General features: G+C 47.6%; 1 protein-coding gene across 1 annotated transcript; it reads right to left on the reverse strand.

Annotated features, from left to right (window-relative positions):
- Positions 1-435: 435 nt before the first annotated feature.
- On the reverse strand, positions 436-20,340 carry CUNH19orf18 (chromosome unknown C19orf18 homolog). Its single transcript, XM_033224689.1, has 6 exons — positions 19,865-20,340; positions 19,652-19,756; positions 17,726-17,767; positions 8,980-9,082; positions 2,827-2,987; positions 436-719 (listed from the first exon to the last, which is right to left on the reverse strand). The coding sequence occupies exons 1-6, from the start codon at positions 19,983-19,985 to the stop codon at positions 601-603; spliced, it is 651 nt and encodes a 216-aa protein (XP_033080580.1). The 5' UTR covers positions 19,986-20,340; the 3' UTR covers positions 436-600.
- Positions 20,341-21,270: the final 930 nt, after the last annotated feature.

The following is a 21,270-nucleotide window of genomic DNA, read 5'->3' on the forward strand; positions in this document are numbered from 1 at the left end:
TGCTCTGTCAACCAGGCTGGAGTGCAGGGGTGCAATCTCGGCTTACTACAACCTCCACCTCCCGGGTTCAAGCGATTCTCCTGCCTCAGCCTCCTGTATAGCTGGGATTACAGGCACGCACCACCAGGCCCGACTAATGACTGTGTTTTAATCCGGTGTCATATTTATTTTGACATCCTCAGTTTCCTCATGGTACAAAGGAGACAAGGTATGGAACTGACAGGTAATCTCACCAGGAAAGTTTGGCTTCGTGAAAGCTATTCCCTGGCAAAGTCTGGGAGATGGCCCCCCAAAACTACTTGTGCAATATTTCTGGTCAGGAGCAAGAAAAGAAAATCCTGATAAGTTCTCTTCACCCTTAACAAAGTTAGATTCTTTTCTATTTTCCAATTAAGTTATAATTATTCATTAAGTATGAGAGCCAATAAGCAAGAGTTGCTATATCATGTGGCTTTATTTTCTGGGATACACGTTTGGCGTTTCTTTCTTTGATGTCCTCTTCCACAAGGTTCTCTGGGAACAAGCCACGCCCACGGGCTCAGTCTCCCAGCACCCCCATAGTCTCTCCTCTGCCTCAGCCAGCACCTCTGTCATCTGTGTTCACAAATCTTCCATTTTTCCATTATGTGACGCATTCTTTGTTTCTTTTTGTGTTACTGAGTTTTTCTCTTCCCTCAGTTTCTTCTTCTTAATATTTTTCCTTCTTTTTGATCTAATAACTAAAATGTAGAAACGATGTTATCGATATAGTAAAAAGTGAGGATTAAAATTGGAGACAAAAGAGTTGAGGGAAAAAGCCTGGAAAAATGGAGGTACCAACAGTGGAACTTTCAGAGGATTCATAATGAATGTTATTTGTCTGACAAGGATAGTGAAAATTAAATTTTAAAATTATTTTCCCATATTTTGTATTCAAGTTGTATACATGCCCAGTAAAAGAAGAAGAAGAATGTAGAAAAGTTATAATCCAGTGTGGTAAAGAGACATTGGGAAAGTGTTCTCTACAGGTTACGACAAAGCCCTCTGCCTCAGTGAGCATCAGTGATCTCTCCTGCTCTGGTCATTCTGCCTCTTTCTGGCTATGTCTGGAGTTTTTAGAGAGTAAGTCCATGTGAGGAATGGTTAGTACGGCTGAATCACACACTGCACTCTCTATAGGTTTCTCTCTAGAAGTTTTTAAACAGATACCCACGAATCTCAGAACTTCTAGGCTGGGCTCAGTGGCTCAGACCTATAATCCCAGCAGTTTGGGAGGCCAAGACAGGAAGATCTCTTGAGCCCAGGAGTTTGTGACCAACCTGGGCAACATGGCAAAAACTGTCTCTACTAAAAATACAAAAACTAGCCCAGTGTGGTGGCTCATGCCTGTAATCCCAGGACTTTGGGAGGCTGAGGAGGGCGGATCACTTGAGGTCAAGAGTTCGAGACCAGCCTGGCCAACATGGTGAGGCCTTGTCTTTACTAAAAATACAAAAATGAGCCAGGCACGGTGGCGCACGCCTGTAATCCCAGCTACTCAGGAGGCTGAGGCATGATAATCACTTGAACCCAGGAGGCGGAGGTTGCAGTGAACCAAGATCGCACCACTGCACTCCAGCCTGGGCAACAGAGCGAGACTCTGTCTCAAAACAAAAACAAAAAAGAGTTGGGCATAGTGACTTGCACCTGTAGTCCCAGCCACTCAGGAGGGTGAGGTGGGAGGATTAACTGAGGCCAGGAGGTTGAGGCTGCAGTGAGCTGATATCACACCACTGCACTCCAGCCTCCAGGGTGACAGAGTGAGACTCTGTCTCAAAAAAAAGAAAAAAGGCCGGCGTGGTGGCTCAAGCCTGTAATCCCAGCACTTTGGGAGGCCGAGACGGGCGGATCACGAGGTCAGGAGATCGAGACCATCCTGGCTAACACGGTGAAACCCCGTCTCTACTAAAAATACAAAAAAACTAGCCGGGCGAGGTGGCGGCGCCTGTAGTCCCAGCTACTGGGGAGGCTGAGGCAAGAGAATGGCGTAAACCCGGAAGGCGGAGCTTGCAGTGAGCTGAGATCCGGCCACTGCACTCCAGTCTGGGCGACAGAGCGAGACTCCGCCTCAAAAAAAAAAAAAAAAAAAAGAAAAGAAAAAAAAAAAAAAAAAAAAAAAAAAGAGCCAGGAGTGGTGGCTCACGCCTATACTCCTAGCACTTTGAGAGGCCAAGGCAGGTGGATGACTTGAGGTCAGGAGTTCGAGACCAGCCTGGCTAACTGGTGAAATTCCATCTCTACTAAAAGTACAAAAATTAGCCAGGTGTCATGGTGCACGCCTGTAATCCCAGCTACTCTGGAGGCTGAGGCAGGATAATTGCTTGAACCCAGGAGGCAAAGGTTGCAGTGAGGCAAGATTTTGCCACTGCACTCCATTTTTTGAGACGCCTCTGTCTCAATCAATCAATCAATCAATCAATCAATAAATAAATAAAATTCTATAGCCGGGGTGCATTGGCTCACTCCTGTAATCTCAGCACTTTGGGAGGCCGAGGCAGGTGGATCATGAGGTCAGAAGATCGAGACCATCCTGGCTAACACGGTGAAACCCCGTCTCTACTAAAAATGTAATGGGCCTGGTGGTGGGCACCTGTAGTCCCAGCTGCTAGGGAGGCTGAGGCAGGAGAATGGCGTGAACCCAGGAGGCGGAGCTTGCAGTGAGCCAAGATCGCGCCACTGCACTCCAGCCTGGGTGACAGAGCGAGACTCCGTCTCAAAAAAAGAAAAAAGAAAGAAAGAAAGAAAAGAAAACCAAGCCACCGCTGCCAGCTTGGCCTTCCTGCAAGTGGCTCTGACAGGTCACGTTACCTGAGTGGATGAACTTCTCCAGCTCCTTTTCATTCTCTGGAAGTAGGTGCGTGGCCTCGTCTTCGTCCTCTGAGCCCTGTTCTTGGTCTCCTAATGATGGTATCTTGATATTCTTATAAAGCGACTCGAGCTGTTGTCTTTCCTCAGCCTGTGCCAGTCGACTGGAGAATGATATAAATAAATTTAGAAGCACAGTTTTCATGGTGAATAATTCATTTCTCAGTCATGCCACTTTTTGACTGGAAAGGAGTTGCTTGTGGGGTGGATCCAGAAGTAAGACTTTGAAACCAGACTAATCATGGTCAGATCTCAAATGTCTACATGGTCAGGTCATTTCCTGGAGTAAGGAGTAACTCTTATCCCAAAGTATGGATCAAAGCCAGGACTAGACGTGAGCAAGGCACTCACATCGGGTTCCAAACTTAAGCTGTTGACAAAAAACTCCATAATCAGACCAATCATCTTTCTTTCTCTTTTTCTTTCTCTTTCTTTCTTCTTTTCTTTTTCTTTTCCTTTTCTTTCTTTTCTCTTTCTTGTTCCTCTTTCTGTCCTTCCTCCCTCCCTTCCTTCTTTTTTCTCTTTTTTTCTTTCCTTTTTCCCTTTTTTTTTTTTTTCTCTCTCTCTCTCTCTTTCTTTGGAACAGGGTCTCATTCTGTCGCCCAGCCTCGAAGTGAACTGATGCGATCACGGTTCACTGCAGCCCCGAACTCCTGGGTTCGGTCTTCCCTGCTCAGCCTCCTGAATAGCTGGGACCACAGGCTCATGGCACCATGCCCAGCTAATTATTTTTGTATTTTTCTGTAGAAATGGGGTCTTGCTATGTTGCCCAAGATGGTCTCAAACTCCTAGGCTCAAGCTACCTTTCCTCCTTGGCCTCTCAAAGCACTAGAATTACAGGTGTGAGCCACTGTGCCCGGCCACAGTCATATTTCAGTGTAATATTTTACAAAATAAAAATTAATGCCAAGAAATCCGTGATGAACAAAATGGGACACAAAGGGTGTTACTGATGTTTCTACCTCACTGTAGGTCCAATCCTGGAAGTGGATCATTGAACAGCTATTTCTCTTTGGTGTGGAAATGGATGACAGTGTTTTCTTAACATGCTTACCTTCCCAGTACTGTGTGAATTATGTAACAAAAAAATACTTTCAGGGGCCAGGCGCAGTGGCTCACTCCTGTAATCCCAGCACTTTGGTCGGCTGAGGCGGGCAGATCACCTGAGGTCAGGAGTTCGAGGCCAGCCTGACCAACATGGAGAAACCCTGACTGTACTAAAAAAATACAAAATTGGCAGAGCGTGGTGGCGCATGCCTGTAATCCCAGCTACTTGGGAGACTGAGGCAGGAGAATCACTTGAACCCGGGAGGCGGAGGTTGCAGTGAGCCGAGATCGCGCCATTGCACTCCAGCCTGGGCAATAAGAGTGAAACTCCGTCTCAAAAAAATAAAAAATAAAAAATTTTTAGGGTTAGCTTGTTTTTTGTTTTTCTTGCAGAGAGCCAAATCCCAGCAGAGGGTTGGCTCCTTTGGGTGCCAGGGGCAGTGGTGGGGAAGGGTGTGGGCACTCTAGAAGCTGTGAGGCAGCAGAGCTGGCTACAAACATCACCAAAGATTGTCAAAAGGCTGGGGCAGGAGCAAGAATTGAGTGACAAGAGGGAGGTGCTCGCCTCAGTGTGAAATGTAAGGAGGTGCCCCAAACACTGAAAAATGAAGACGAGTATTTTTTTTTTTTTTTTTTTTGAGATGGAGTTTCGCTTTGCTGTCCAGGCTGGAGTGCAATGGCGCGATCTCGGCTCACCACAACCTGTGCCCCCTAAGTTCAAGCGATTCTCCTGCCTCAGCCTCCCGAGTAGCTGGGATTACAGGCATGCACCACAACGCGCGGCTAATTTTTTTTTTTTTTTTTTTTTTTTTGAGGCGGAGTCTCGCTCTGTCGCCTGGACTGGAGTGCAGTGGCCGGATCTCAGCTCACTGCAAGCTCTGCCTCCTGGGTTTATGCCATTCTCCTGCCTCAGCCTCCCGAGTAGCTGGGACTACAGGCGCCCGCCACCTCGCCCGGCTAGTTTTTGTATTTTTTTTTAGTAGAGGCGGGGTTTCACCGTGTTAGCCAGGATGGTCTCGATCTCCTGACCTCGTGATCCGCCCGTCTCGGCCTCCCAAAGTGCTGGGATTACAGGCTTGAGCCACCGCGCCCGGCCAATTTTTTTGTGTTTTTAGTACAGATGGGGTTTCTCCATGCTGATCAGGCTGGTCTTGAACTCCCAACCTCAGGTGATCCACCCACCTTGGCCTCCCAAAATGCTGGGATTACAGGCGTAAGCCACCACTCCCAGCCCTTAACTCAATAATTTTAAAAATTGAAATGAAGCAAAAAATAAATAAATAAATAAAATCCAGGCTATACCAAATGTCAAAACTGTAAACAGAGATAGGATCCAACAGTGCTGTGCTGAACAACAGGGGAGCTTGAGTCAAAAGGAAAGGTGTGAGTCCCTATATATATGTTTTAATGTATTTTTAAATGCTTATTCTTTTCCAAAACACTTAAGAAGTTCAGAATATTTTTAATAATTGAAAACTGGTGTATGAAAAGTCACAACGTTAAGTTTAAATATTTTATCTAGGCCGGACATGGTGGCTCATGCCTGTAATCCCAGCACTTTGGGAGGCCAAGGCGGGCAGATCACGAGGTCAGAAGATCGAGACCATACTGGGTAACACAGTGAAACCCTGTCTCTACTAAAACTACAAAAATGGGCCGGGCGCGGTGGCTCAAGCCTGTAATCCCAGCACTTTGGGAGGCCGAGACGGGCAGATCACGAGATCAGGAGATCGAGACCATCCTGGCTAACACCGTGAAACCCCGTCTCTACTAAAAAATACAAAAAAATCTAGCCGGGCGAGGTGGCGGGCGCCTGTAGTCCCAGCTACACAGGAGGCTGAGGCAGGAGAATGGTGTGAACCCGGGAGGCGGAGCTTGCAGTGAGCTGAGATCCGGCCACTGCAATCCAGCCCAGGCGACAGAGCGAGACTCCATCTCAAAAAAAAAAAAAAAAAAACTACAAAAACAATTAGCCAGGTGTGGTGGCGGCGCCTGTAGTCCCAGCTCCTCGGGAGGCTGAGGCAGGAGAATGGCGTGAACCTGGAAGGCGGAGCTTGCAGTGAGCAGAGATCGCACCATTGCACTCCAGCCTGGGCGACAGAGCAAGACTCCATCTCCAAAAAAAATAAAAATTATAAAAAAACCGTTTATACCCCAAACAAAATTAATTGTAATTTTACTTTCCTGGTTTAAATAAAAGCAAACTTACCAATAGTATTTTCAAAATCTACTTCTGGAAAAATGAACCACTAAAAATTACATAAAACTTGTATTTTTGAATAGGTGGTTTTGTTTTTTTGTTTGTTTGTTTGGGTTTTGGCCTCAGGCTCCACTCTAGCTTAGTGCTAATACAAATGTGAAAACAATAAGAATTGACTAGCTCAACAACTCAATTCAACACTGAGTGTCCAGGAGATATGTTTTACCAAGTTGCATTAGAAAACTTCACATTTATTAATAGTGTTGTCTATAATAATGAAATATACAGAAGCTACAGTTACATAATTTTTTTTTTTTTTTTTTTTTTTTTTTGAGACAGGGTCTCACTCTGTTGCCCAGGCTGGAGTGCAGTGGTGCGACCTCAGCTCACTGCAACCTCCACCTCTGGGGCTCAAAGCATGCTCCCACCTCAGCCTCTAGAGTAGCTGGGACTACAGGTGTGTGCCACCACACCTGGCTAATTTTTGTACTTTTTGTAGAGCTGGGGTTTCACCATGTTGCCCAGGCTGGTCTCAAACACTTGAGTTTAAGGGATCCACCTGCCTCGGCCTCCCAAAGTGTTGGGATCAGAGGTGTCAGCTACTGCCCCCGGCCTATACAGTTACATAAATTAAGTGGATGTAGTGGAGATAACCCACAACCAAGCACGCAGGTTACACTCTCATTAGCAACATTTTTCCTCTTTTACCTTTAATGTCACTTTGCCTTCATGTGACCTACTCCAAGGTGGTCTCAACATAGCTGCCTCAAAAAATATCCCACACATGGCAATATATCCTGTTTTCATACTTAATTCTAATGAAGCAAGTAATTTTGTACTTCTCAAGCTGTTTCTGGTGCGATAACAACGGAATCCTAGCACAGAATCATAGAGTAGGAGTCAGAGCCTGTTGGTTTGGTCAGAACCACATGAGGTCACAGTGTGTCTCACCTTTTTCTACCGTGAATTTCAAAACGATTACATCACTCAAAAGAGCTTGACCCCAAGCTTTATTTGCAAAGACAGTGACGTATCTTCCCCCAAAGATGCTATCACCCCAGACTGCACTGACACCTTTCTAGTGAAAGGGAGAGTGGTCGCTCTTTTCTGCTGTGCACTATTTTTTTTTTTTTTGAGACGGAGTCTCGCTCTGCCGCCCAGGCTGGAGTGCAGTGGCCGGGTCTCAGCTCACTGCAAGCTCCGCCTCCTGGGTTTACGCCATTCTCCTGCCTCAGCCTCCCAAGCAGCTGGGACTACAGGCGCCCGCCATGTCGCCGGCTAGTTTTTTGTATTTTTAGTAGAGACGGGTTTCACCATGTTAGCCAGGATGGTCTCGATCTCCTGACCTCGTGATCCGCCCGTCTCGGCCTCCCAAAGTGCTGGGATTACAGGCTTGAGCCACCGCGCCCGGCCTGCTGTGCACTATTGAGATTCCTTCCAAAGTAACAAGTTCATTATTTATTTATTTATTTATTATTTGAGACAGAGTTTTGCTCGTTGCCCAGGCTGGAGTACAATGGCGTTATCTCTGCCCACTGCAACCTCCGCCTCTCAGGTTCAAGCGATTCTCTTGCCCCAGCCTCCCGAGTAACTGGGATTACAGGCGCCTGCCACCATGCCCAGATAATTTTTGTATTTTTAGTAGAGATGGCATTTCACTATGTTGGCCAGGCTGGTCTCGAACTCCTAACCTCAGGTGATCTGCCCGCCTCAGTCTCCCAGAGTGCTGGGATTACAGGCATGAGCCACCACACCCGGCCTCAAGTTCATTTTAAAACACCAAATGCTGGGGTCTGGGAATGGTGGCTCACACCTTTAATCCCAGCACTTTGGGAGGCCCAGGCGGGCGGATCACCTGAGGTCGGGAGTTTGAGACCAGCCTGACCAACATGGAGAAAGCCCATCTCTACAAAAAATGCAAAATTAGCTGGGCGGGGTGGCACATGCCTGTAGTAATCCCAGCTACTTGGGAGGCTGAGGCAGGAGAATTGCTTGAACCCAGGAGGCAGAGGTTGCAGTGAACCGAGATCCGTACCACTGCACTCTAGCCTGGGCAACAAGAGCAAAACTCCGTCCCCACCCAAAAAAAAAAGTAAAAAAATAAAATACTGAATTTTGGGAGGATACCAGCATCTCAAACTGTGTCTTTCACACATTTTTGATCATGACTCCCAGTAAAAAATATATTTTATTTCACAACCATGTGTCTCTGTGTGTGTACATGTCTCACATGTGTCTGAAAAGTTTAAAAATCAGCCTTTTACATTAATATTTTAAGTAATATTTTCTAGTATTTTCTATTCTGCGGCCGGGCACGGTGGCTCAAGCCTGTAATCCCAGCACTTTGGGAGGCCGAGACGGGCGGATTACGAGGTCAGGAGATCGAGGCCATCCTGGCTAACACGGTGAAACCCCATCTCTACTAAAAAATACAAAAAACTAGCCAGGCGAGGTGGCGGCGCCTGTAGTCCCAGCTACTCGGGAGGCTGAGGCAGGAGAATGGCGTAAACCTGGGAGGCGGAGCTTGCAGTGAGCTGAGATCTGGCCACAGCACTCCAGCCTGGTGACAGAGCAAGACTCCGTCTCAAAAAAAAAAAAAAAAAAAAAAAAAAATTTTCTATTCTGCTGAATTGTATTCTGTCCTGTGTCTTTCTCTTTTTTTCATGTATATCATGACTCAATGTGAGTACAACCCACATTTTGAAAAACACTAATCTGCAAATTTATAATGACTGTAATAATTTAACAATTATAAGATGTGTCATCATCATCCTTTGACACTAAATAATAATCAGTTGACTTGTTATGTCCCATTTAAGGATAGCAGATGTTATTTAGCAGATACTTACTATATCATATAGGAGATTGCCATCCCACTTATCAGGGCAGTGCTGAAGGCTACGCTCGAAATTAAAATTACTTTAACAAGAGCAGGTCTATGCCGAATTATTGCTAAAAAGAAAAGAAAAGAAAATAAGTGCTCAAAAATGTTCATTTTAGCTATGTCTTTCCGTTAATGTATTTGTCCTTACAGAGGGGAACAGAAGTCAAAACCAGACACACTTTAAAAAAATAGCTTTTTTTTTTAGACACAGTCTCATTCTATCACCCAGGCTGGAGTGCAGTGCATGATCACAGCTCACTGCAACTTCCATCTCCCGGGTCTGAGCGATTCTCCTGCCTCAGCCTCCCAAGGAGCTGGCACCACAGGCATGCGCCACCACACCTGCCTAATTGTTTTATGTTTTTGTAAATATGGGGTTTTGCCACGTTGCTCAGGCTTTCTTAATTTTAGAAAATACCGAAGTTAGATTTTATGGCCTATGTGAACAAATATAATTTTTGCTCCCAACAATCTCTGACTCAAGTTCACTTTCCATCCTGGGCTGGAGCCCTCCCCTCTGCGCTGTAGAGACACTGGGTCCCTGACTCTGTGTGGCAACACCTGCTGTGTATGCAGCTGAAGGGGAAGTGGCCTTCATCTTATGATTTGGGTGCTGCCCTGATGGTCTCAGATTGTGTGGTGCTCTCATGAAAGGACATTGCAGGACAACTTAGGATGAAATTCCATGGACCTGCATTCCAGGTGTCAATTTTAGGACTACGGAACGTGCTATAAAATCATGGCTGTTCTTTGCAGGCTCAGGTGTGTCATCCTCCTTCATATTATCTGAAATGTGAAAAAATAACAAGTTGTTGTTTGTGCAAACTGAACAAAATAGCAGTTGGCGAAGTAAGTGCATTATTCAGCCATTTGTAAAATCCGACAAGTTGGGATGGGTGCCGTGGCTCACACCTGTAATTCCAGCACTTTGGGAGGCCAAGGTAGGTGGATTACCTGAGGTCAGGAGTCCGAGAGACCAGCTTGACCAACATGGTGAAACCCTGTCTCTACTGAAAATACAAAAATTAGCTCGGCATGGTGCCGCCTGCCTGTAATCCCAGCTACTCAGGAGGCTGAGGCAGCAAAATTACTTGACCCAGGAGGCGGAGGTTGCAATGAGCCAAGGTTGTGCCATTGCACTCCAGCCTGGGGGACAGAGCGAGACTCCATCTCAAAAAAAAAAAAAAAAAAAAAAATCTGACAAGTTGAGGCAGCTCCCCCTTGCCTCATGCCTGGCCTTCCCCTGACTGCCATCTCTTCACTGGCACAGGGCGAGGGGTTCAGCCACCTGAACTGAAAAGCATCCTGAGATTCATCCCTCAGTGGAAACAGCATGCTGAAAACAGCCTGGACTATGAAAAAGCTAAGAGTGTAACATGAACAACTAGATTTTAGGTGAGGGATATGGGGCGTTCACTCTACAGTTCTGTCTACTATTCTGTATGTTTTCAAATTTTCATGAGGAAATATTTTGGGAGGGAAAAGAACACAGGTTGCAGATAGTTTAGGTGTGATGAAAACTGAAAATGGGCCAGGCGAGCTGGCTCATGCCTATAATGCCAGCACTTTGGAAGGCCAAGGCAGGTGGATCACTTGAGGTGAGGAGTTCAAGGCCACTCCGGGCAACATGACGAAACCCCGTCTCTACTTAAAACACAAAAATTAGCCGGCGTGGTGGCTCACACCTGTAGTCCCAGCTACTCGGGAGGCTGAGGCAGGAGAATCACTTGAACCTGGGAGGCAGAAGTTGCAGTGAGCCGAAATGGTGCCACTACACTCCAGCCTGGATGACAGAGTGAGACTCTGTCCAAAAAAAAAAAAGTAAAGCAAACTGAAAACGGACACTGGATGGGGCATCCAGGAGGTCATCAGAGATCTAGGCAGAGGACATATTAGCTGTGTGGTGGGGACACAACTGAAGCAGGTTCAGGAGGGAGTGAGAAGAAAGTAATTGGAAACCGTGAATTTTGAAAATGATTTTGGGGAACTTTGTATAAAAGAAAGAAGAGAAATGGGCACAGCTCCTGGAGGAGTCTAAGAGATCGAGAGACGGATCTTGTTTTTAAGACATGAACATTGGCAGCACGTTCGTGAATGGGAATGAGACAGTGAATCGTGATACTACAGTACCAGTTCCTTCTGGCTGCTGTAACGAAACACCACAGGCTTAGTGGCTTAGAAACAACAGACACAGCCAGCCGCAGTGGCCCACTCCTGTAATCCCAGCACTTCGGGAGGTGGGCAGATCATGCGTGAGCTCAGGAGTTCAAGACCAGCCTGGGCAACATGGTGAAACCCTGACTCTACAAAAAATACAAAAATTCGTCGGATGAGGTGGCAGGTGCCTGTACTCCCAGCTACTCAGGAGCCTGAGGCAGGAGAATTGCTTGAGATAGGGAGCGGGAGGTTGTAATGAGGTGAGACTGCACCATTACACTCCAGCCTGGGTGATGGGAATGAAACCTTGTCTCAAAAAAAAACCTCTGAGAGGCCAAGGCAGGTGGATCAGGAGGTCAGGAGTTCGAGACCAGCCTGACCAACATGGCAAAACTCCATGTCTACTAAAAATACAAAATAAAATTAGCCAGGCATGGTGGCTGATGCCTGTAATCCCAGCTACTCAGGAGGCTGAGGCAGGAGAATCGCTTGAACCCAGGAGGCGGAGGTTGCAGTGAGCAGAGATCGCACCACTGCACTCCAGCCTGGGCGACAGAGCAAGACTCTGTATGGGGAAAACAACAACAACAACAACAAAGAAACAACAGACATTGATTTCTCCCAATTCTGGAGGCTGGGAGGTCCCAGATCAAGGTATCAGCAGCTTTGCTGGCTGGCAAGGTTCACTTTCTGGTTCAACAGACGGTGGATTCTTTGTTGTGTCCTTACAAGGTGGAAGGAGTGAGATAGCTCCCTGTGACTTCTATTGTAAGGGTACTATTCCCAATCATGGGGGTTCCACCCTCCTGACCTCGTCATCTCCCAAAGGCTGCAACTCCTAATATCCTCACCTTTCAGATTAGGATTTCAACACATGAATATGGGGTTGGGGGACACCAGCATTCAGACTGGAGCATGCAGGAAAGGGAGAAGGAATTGCCAGGAAAGTCCTTGAGTTGACCTAAGAGGATGGAAGCTGGGACAGAGGCCAGCCTTGGCATGGACAGTTCAATTTCCAGCAGGAAACGGAGAAAGGGGGTGTGATTGCTGTTAGACAGGAGGGTGTGGACACTGTCTTTTAACTGCTTAAATTTTGTTTGTGAAGGAGGCAAACAAGGGCATTCTGGGAGCGCAAAGCTGGGGTAGAATACACTGAGATATTTGCAGAGCTAGAGAAATAGATGAGAAAGTCACCAAGCAGGATGGGAGAAGTAGACTAGGAAAATGAATAGCATATTTTTAATAAAATTTCCTAGAAATAGACCAGGCATGGTGGCTCACACCTGTGATCCTAGCACTTTGGGAGGCCGAGGTGGGTGGATCACGAGGTCAGGAGATGGAGACCATCCTGGCTAACATGATGAAACCCCGTCTCTACTAAAAGTACAAAAAAAAAATGAGCCGGGTGTGGTGGCAGTCACCTGTAGTCCCATAAGGTGGGATAAGTCCCATACTTATCCCATAAAATACTTACCCCATACTTATCCCATAAAATAAATAAGAAAATTATATTTTCTTATTTTCTGAATTCCTGATGCTCTGGCATTTGGGGCCTTAATCCTGGAGAGACCTTCCTTCCCAGGGCTAGTTATTTCTTAGAGACAGCAGATGACTCCCCTGCAAGCACACCTTTGATATACAAACCAACCAATCCAGAGCCCACACCCCAACCATCTCCTTTTCAAACTCACACACTAAGCCAATCTCTCCGTCTGCCCTAAATCACTCCAGGGTCAAATACTGGACAACTAGAAACCACCCCTATGGTTTGCCAAAATTATTTTTATTTATTTTTATTTTTATTTTTTATTTTTTGAGACGGAGTCTCGCTCTGTCGCCCAGGCTGGAGTGCAATGGCCGGATCTCAGCTCACTGCAAGCTCCGCCTCCCAGGTTCACGCCATTCTCCTGCCTCAACCTCCCAAGTAGCTGGGACTACAGGTGCCGACACCTCGCCCAGCTAATTTTTTGTATCTTTTAGTAGAGACGGGGTTTCACCGTGTTAGCCAGGATGGTCTTGATCTCCTGACCTCGTGATCCACCCGTCTCGGCCTCCCAAAGTGCTGGGATTACAGGCTTGAGCCACCGCGCCTGGCCTGGTTTGCCAAAATTAAACCATTCAAATCTAAATTTACTCAGAGTACCTGCCATGCCTTACCCATTCTTTCCCTAGGAAACCCCAGTAGAGGCGGGGGCCACGCTCACCCTCCCTCCCTGTGCTTCCTGAGGGTCCTGGTGTGCCCCTCTGTGGTGGGCCGTGTCTCCTGTTTCCAGGAATCTGTGGGTATAAACTTTCTCCTTCATGAAGATCATTTGTATGTCTGGGAGTCTTGTCATAACTGATTAAAATAAATCCCCCAGGTATATTTCAACAGTCTAGGTTAAAAAGTAATCGCCGGCTGGGCGCAGTGACTCACACCTGTAGTCTCAGCACCACTTTGGGAGGCCGAGGTGGGTGGATCATGGGGTCAGGACTTTGAGACCAGCCTGGCCAACATGGTGAAACCCCATCTCTACTAAAAATATAAAAACTAACTGGGTGTGGTGGTGCACACCTGTAATCCCAGCTGCTCGGGAGGCTGAGGCAGGAGAATCTCTTCAGCCTGGGAGGCACAGGTTGCAGTGAGCTGAGATCGTGCCATTGCACTCCAGTCTGGGCGACAGAGCAAAACTCTGTCTCAAAAAAAAAAAAAAGTAATTGCCTTGCCCAGGCACGGTGGTTCACGTCTATAAGCCCAGCACTTTGGGAGGCTGAGCCGGATGGACCACTTGAGATCAGGAGTTCGAGACCAGCCTGATTAACATAGTGAAATCCCATCTCTGCTAAAAACACAACATTAGGTTGGCATGGTAGTGGGCACCTGTAATCCCAGTTACTCGGGAGGCTGAGGTAGGAGAATCGCTTGAACCCGGGAGGCGGAGGTTGCGGTGAGCCAAGATCTTATCATTGCACTCCAGGCTGCAGGCCAAGATTGAAACTCCGTCTCAAAAAAACAAACAAACAAAAAAAGCGATCGCATTGTTTTTCTATTTATGACAACTGTCAATTGCCTTTTCTAGAAGTTGTGCTCACTGCTAGCCTACAAACAAGACTTGAGGTTATGTTTCCCAGCTCCTTTGCCAATACAGTTATGACACATTTTACCCACTTTCAACAGGATAGCTGAAAACTGGAATTACATTGTAGTTTTATGAAATCAAATCATTCAAACTTAAACTAATTTAAACTTAAAGCTGCTGGAACCTTGAACTACTCTGAAACTGGAGAGCAATGTGGCTATAGAGCTTGAATCACAAGGATGCAGCAGCAACTTCTGCCTTTTTTTCCTGTAAATAAGAAGACCAAGAGGTGTCAGCTGTGAGAGCCCCCTCTGATGGTTGCTCCTCCTCACAGCAATAATCTTCCTTGGAAAGGGGTTGCTGTCTGGAACCAATCAAATAGCTGTAACTTATGCACTGGTCTCACATGGAAAATGTTACAATCCTGCTACAATGTCAGTCTCTGTGCATATAAGTGAAACTTTATGTTTTTTTATTTTTATTTTTTTTGAGACGGAGTCTTGCTCTGTTGCCTGGGCTGGAGTGCAGTGGCCGGATCTCAGCTCACTGCAAGCTCCGCCTCCCGGGTTCACACCATTCTCCTGCCTCAGCCTCCCGTGTAGCTGGGACTACAGGCGCCCGCCTCGTCGCCCGGCTAGTTTTTTATATATATATATTTTTTTAGTAGAGACGGGGTTTCACCGTGTTAGCCAAGATGGTCTCGATATCCTGACCTCGTGATCTGCCCGTCTCGGCCTCCCAAAGTGCTGGGATTACAGGCTTGAGCCACCGCGCCCGGCCATAAGTGAAACTTTAACTTCTCTTTAGAAATGCTGTCCCCATTAGTTTGGAGTCAGTGTCTCCTGGGTGGACATCCTCAAGCTTTGTGCTCAAATAAACTCTGTACTTAATCATACTTGTTGAACTTCATTATTTAAGCTTGGCAGTTTCAATGCACAATTCTTACTATGAGTAAGGCAGACATCTTTCCATATACATATATATATATATATATTATTATTATTTTTTTTTGATACACAGTCTCACTCTGTCACCAGGCTGGAGTGCAGTGGCTGGATCTCTGCTCCCTTCAACCTCCACCTCCTGGATTCAAGCCATTCTCCTGCCTCAGCCTCCTGAGTAGCTGGGATTACAGGTGCCCGCCACCATGCCCAGCTAATTTTTGTATTTTTAGTAGAGATGGGGTTTCACCATGTTGGCCAGGCTGGTCTCAAACTCCTGACCTCAGGTGAGCTACCCACCTCAGCCTCCCAAAGTGCTGGGATTACACGCACAAGCTACCGCAACCGGACCATCAACTTTGTTAGACAAACAATTTTGTTCCGCCTCCATTCTACCTACAACTGGGACCTGAAGCTCAGGGTGGCAGAGGTCTCAGTGACCTTCCAGCGCCAGCGCACAAAACCAGCTAGTGTCAAAAGAAGGACCAGTGTGCAGGCCTTTGACACCCCAGCCGGGACTCAAGCTCTGTGCTTTGGTGACGGTGGTGTCAATGGGCAGGTGAAATAGTCATAGCTGAGCTTTAGGAAGATTGATAATGTGTTTGGCATGGATGGATGTATTCATTGTGTTTTTATTTTCTGCATTTCCTGATACTTTGACATCTTGGGGCCTTAACTGACCTTTGCAGACACTGCCCCTCCCAGGTCCAGCCAATTCCTAAAGATAGTAAACTCTGGCCTGCGAGTCCACCTTTCATGGGCAAGCCGACCCACCCAAAGCCTACGCCCCAACAATCTCTATGTAGCTCTCATGCTCCAGGCCACTGTCCCCTGCCCCCAACTACCCCAGGGCCAGGTCCCAGACAACCAGGGACAGATCCCATGCTGCACAGCCACCAAATCACTCAAGCTGATCCCAAGCCTGCCTTGCCTACCTGCTTCTTATAAAAACCAGAATAAAGTTTTGGTTTTTTTTTTTGAGAAGGAGTCTCGCTCTGTCGCCCAGGCTGGAGTGCAGTGGCTGGATTTCAGCTCACTGCAAGCTCCGCCTCCCGGGTTCACGCCATTCTCCTGCCTCAGCCTCCCGAGGAGCTGGGACTACAGGCGCCGCCACCTCGCCCGGCTAGTTTTTTGTATTTTTTAGTAGAGACGAGGTTTCACCGTGTTAGCCAGGATGGTCTTGGTCTCCTGACCTCGTGATCCGCCCGTCTCGGCCTCCCAAAGTGCTGGGATTACAGGCTTGAGGCCCCGCGCCCAGCATTTTTTTTTTTTTTTGAGACGGAGTCTTGCTGTGTCGCCCAGGCTGGAGTGCAGTGGAGCGATCTCGGCTCACTGCAAGCTCCGCCTCCCGGGTTCACGCCATTCTCCCGCCTCAGCCTCCGAGTAGCTGGGACTACAGGCGCCGCCACCTCGCCCGGCTAGTTTTCTGTATTTTTTTTTTAATAGAGACGGGGTTTCACTGTGTTAGCCAGGATGGTCTTGATCTCCTGACCTCGTGATCCACCCACCTCGGCCTCCCAAAATGCTACGATTACAGGCTTGAGCCACCGCGCCCGGCCCGTTTTTTTTTTTTTAAAGACAGTCTCCCTCTGTTGCCCAGGCTAGAGTACAGTGACACGATCTCAGCTCACTGCAACCTCCACTTCCCAGGTTCATGCGATTCTCCCCCTTCAGCCTCCCGAATAGCTGGGACTACAGGCACCCACCACCGCTCCCAGCTAATTTTTGTATTTTTAGTAGAGATGGGGTTTCACCATGTTAGCCAGGCTGGTCTCGAACTCTTGACCTCAAGTGATTTGCCCACCTCGGCCTTCCTAAGTGCTGGGATCACAGGCATGAACCACCGGGCCCGGCCCGGAATAAAGGCTTTTGCTCACACTTTCCTGGCTCCCTTTGCCTCCTGACCAACCCTGGTGCTTCCTTGTGTGGCCTCCTACTTCTAGGGACCCGTGAGTACCAGGCTTCTTCCTTCATGACAGTCATTTCTGCGTCTGCATGTCTCACTCAGCGTATGTGATTAAAACAAATGGTGGCTACGTGCTAAAGCAGTGGGGATGGGTGGGGGGCGGAGCTGACTCAGTTGCCGTCCTGTTGCAGGCACTTAGCAAATGTGCAGAGGAGAAGGAAGGACGCTCTGGGGCGGGAGCAGCAACAGGACACGAGGTGCCTTCTGCTTTGGAGGACTCTGAAGCGAGTGGTGTTGAGGAGGTTCCAGGACAAGCCATGGTAGGGAGAGTTGCTAGAAAGGCTGCTGACAGGGTCGCTGTGTATGCCCATGCATTCTGTGTGTTCCACTGAGATCTCAGACACAGCCTGTGCTCTACTCACTACACCACCAGCCCATGGAGTTCAGCCACCTTCTCACCCGCCCCAGACGGCGTCACTGTGCATCCCCCTCCAGAGGGGGCACCTTGTCTAACACACGTGAAGGCGCAGACTCCTTGTGCAGACTCCTTGGTGACCACCCGGCACCTTCTGCAGCCACACATCACCACAGCTTCAGGAATGCTGCGGGTCCACCCGCCCGCCCGCCCTCCCAGATCCCTTGACTTACCTTTATTCCTCAGGAATTTCATGGGGTGCGTAGGTGATGCCGCTAAAAGGCCATCAAAGGGGATCAAAAAGAAGAGATTTTAAGATGGCTTAAGATGAATTTGGGAAAACAAGGAAATAACTTGGCATTAGAGAAGGCAGCCTAACACACAGCTTCCAAATATCTCAGATGGCATGTGTTAATACATTCTTCCCAACGCCTGGCAGCAATGTGCGGGTTAATTTGCAGAAGCCTGGTGTTCTTTTTGCATCTGGTGCTCCCTAACATGAAGAATGACCTTTAGGAACAGGATACTTTTGGTTTCTGGCCTCCTTTTGCAGTCATACAAGTTGGGAAATCTCTGCCCAAATTGAGGACCTGGAGGGAATTTCAGTTGAAGGGGCTATGACCTCATTAGAAGGTCAGAGAGGGTTGGGCACAGTGGCTCATGCCTGTAATCCCAGCGAGGCAGGCAGATCACGAGGTCAGGAGTTCGAGAGCAGCCTGACCAACGGGGTGAAACCCTGTCTCTACTGAAAATACAAAAATTAGCCAGGCGTGGTAGTGCATGCCTGTAGTCCCAGCTACTCAGGAGGCTGAGGCAGGAGAACTGCTTGAACCCGGAGGTGGAGGTTGTGGTGAGCTGCGATCGCGCCATTGTACTCCAGCTAGGCGACAGAGAAAGACTCCGTCTCAAAAAAAAAAAAAAAAAAAAAATCAGAGAGCCAGGCAGAGAGGCCAGGGAACCAACAGTAGTGTCCTTTCCTTGGACACAAATTAGATGCAAATGTATCACACAGCATTTCCTTTGCATGGAATGGACATTGTTTATAAGCATCATGTATCTCCACAAAGGGTTGCTGAGCTTCAAAGATTGTTGGGCTTGGTTTTGCTGTTGTAAGATGAACAGACATCCTCTAGTACTCAAATTAGAAAGGAACCATAGAAAATGCTTATAAAGAATTCTCGGGCCGGGCGCGGTGGCTCAAGCCTGTAATCCCAGCACTTTGGGAGGCCGAGACGGGCGGAGCACGAGGTCAGGAGATCGAGACCATCCTGGCTAACACGGTGAAACCCCGTCTCTACTAAAAAAAATACAAAAAACTAGCCGGGCGAGGTGGCGGGCGCCTGTAGTCCCAGCTACTCGGGAGGCTGAGGCAGGAGAATGGCGTAAACCCGGGAGGCGGAGCTTGCAGTGAGCTGAGATCCGGCCACTGCACTCCAGCCTGGGCAACAGAGCGAGACTCCGTCTCAAAAAAAAAAAAAAAAAAAAAGAATTCTCGGCCAGGTGCGGTGGCTCACGCCTGTAATCCCAGCACTTTGGGAGACTGAGACAGGAAGATCATGAGGTCAGGAGATCGAGACCATCCCGGCTAACATGGTGAAACCCCGTCTCTACTAAAAATACAAAAAATTAGCTGGGCCTGGTGGCAGACACCTGTAGTCCCAGCTACTCAGAAGGCTGAGGCAGGAGAATGGCGTGAACCTGGGAGGTGGAGCTTGCAGTGAGCTGAGATCGCACCACTGCACTTCAGCCTGGGCGACACAGCGAGATCCGTCTAAAAAATAAGAAGAAGAATAAAAATTCTCTACACTTGTAAACCTTCTGTGTCTAGACTTGCATGCTCTACTGCCAAAACATGCACCAAATTACAATTCAAGTCAGACAGACACATCTGTGTAATCTGGATGGGATCAAGGTTTTTGTGTGTGCTAATTAAAGTGAAAAGAAGAAGAAAGAGAAGAAAGTGGCAATCCCTAAACAGAAAGCACAACTTAACAGAGTGAAGAGCATAAGATCTAATTTCCAAGCAAATGTTTATCTAATTACACTCTATTTTATGAACCTATCTACTACCAAGCACACAGTACACATTCCCATAGCAGATAAGACAGGACTCCAGGCTACGATTCTCACTTCACTGAATGAGGAATTCAATGACTCACCCACGGATCTCGAAGCAGCCCCTTGAATCCCAGGTAACTGGGTTTTACGAGAGAACACTTTGGGCCCTTTGGTGATGTTTCTGGGTGGTTGTGATTGTTTATTGCCTTGAAAAGAAAACGTTTTGCGGTGAAATGTCATTACCCTCTTTTTCTCTCTCCTGAAACAGCTTTTCAGTTTTCCCTGAGTCACGTAAAACCAGTGGTTGAAGCTACCTGGTAAGCCTGTTACGTTTCCAGCGGGATGGAGTCCATCTGCAAACGGCAAGCACAAATGAAGTGGGCATTCCATTACAAACAAAAACAAAATGAGGAAACCACTCTGAACCTTGTCCATCACTTTCAAATTAACAGTATTTTATCCTATGGATGAAAGGAAATACTCAGCTACAGTCCAGCATCTGCCCTCTATTTATCTGAGCAATCAAGCTCTACTCCCTTCAGAATGTTTGGGCAGTGACCTGGAGCCACCACTGTGAGGTCAGTCTTTGCTGTGGTAACGGAGTTCCTTCATGGAACCAAGCTGACCAATGGGGAGACGACGGTGGAAGAGGGCAGTGCTTGGAGGTGCAGGCATGATTAGACCAGGTCCCTGCCTGCAGTGTGCAGACTAGTGAGGAGGCAGAAAGAAATCAATTACAGTCAGCCCTCTGCATGCGTAGTTCCCCATCCGTGATTCCCACCAACCTCACTTGGAAAATGTTCAGGAAAAAAGGAATAGGCATGGTAGCTCATGCCTGTAATCCCAACACTTTAGGAGGTCAAGGGCAGATCGCTTGCGGCCAGGAGTTCAAGAACAGCCTGGCCAACATAGTAAAAGCTCATCTCTACTAAAAAGACAAAAATTTGCTGGGCGTGGTGGTGCACACCTGTAGTTCCAGCTACTTGGAAGGCTGAGGTGTGAGAATCACTTGAACCCAGGAGGTGGAGACTGCAGTGAGCTGAGATCATGCTACTGCACTCCAGCCTGGGCGACAGAGCAAGACTCTGTCTCTAATAAATAAAACAACAAACGCCAAAACAAAAACAAAAACTAGCCAGGCATGGTGGCGTGTACCTGTAGTCCCAGCTACTCGGGAGGCTGAAGCAGGAAGATCACTTGAGCCGAGGAGGCAGAGGTAGCAGTGAGCCAAAATCGTGCCACTGCCCTCCAGACTGGGCAACAGAGCAAGATTGTGTCTCCAAACAAACAAACAAAAAAAAAAAAAAAAAAAAAGAAAGAAAAAGAAAAGAAAGTGGAAGGAAAGCAGTCACCCTTAGAAGGGAGGCAATGTGCACCAGGGAGACCCATAGCAGGAAGGTGAAGGGGGACTCCTGATGACTGAAAGTGGGCCCTAGGCTTCAGAGATGGCAGGAATGGAAAATGGGCTCAAGAAGGCAATGAACTCAGTCATGTATGAGGGAGACAGAGGGGACCTGGGAGTCCTGGACGTTAGGGAACACCGAAATCAATCTTGATTCTTTAGTGTCCAGGCTGTGCATGATAGGTGACAGGAAGGGAATACTTCCCGGAAGAAGCAGAAGTCTGGGACTTTCTTTTGACTCGTGATGTGACCTGAGCCACAGGAGGTCCCCCCCCCTTTTTTTTTTTTGAGATGGAGTCTTACCCTGTCACCTACACT

This window comes from Trachypithecus francoisi, unplaced genomic scaffold (genome assembly GCF_009764315.1).
Source record: "Trachypithecus francoisi isolate TF-2019V2 unplaced genomic scaffold, Tfra_2.0 Lachesis_group12, whole genome shotgun sequence".
Lineage (NCBI taxonomy): Eukaryota > Metazoa > Chordata > Mammalia > Primates > Cercopithecidae > Trachypithecus > Trachypithecus francoisi.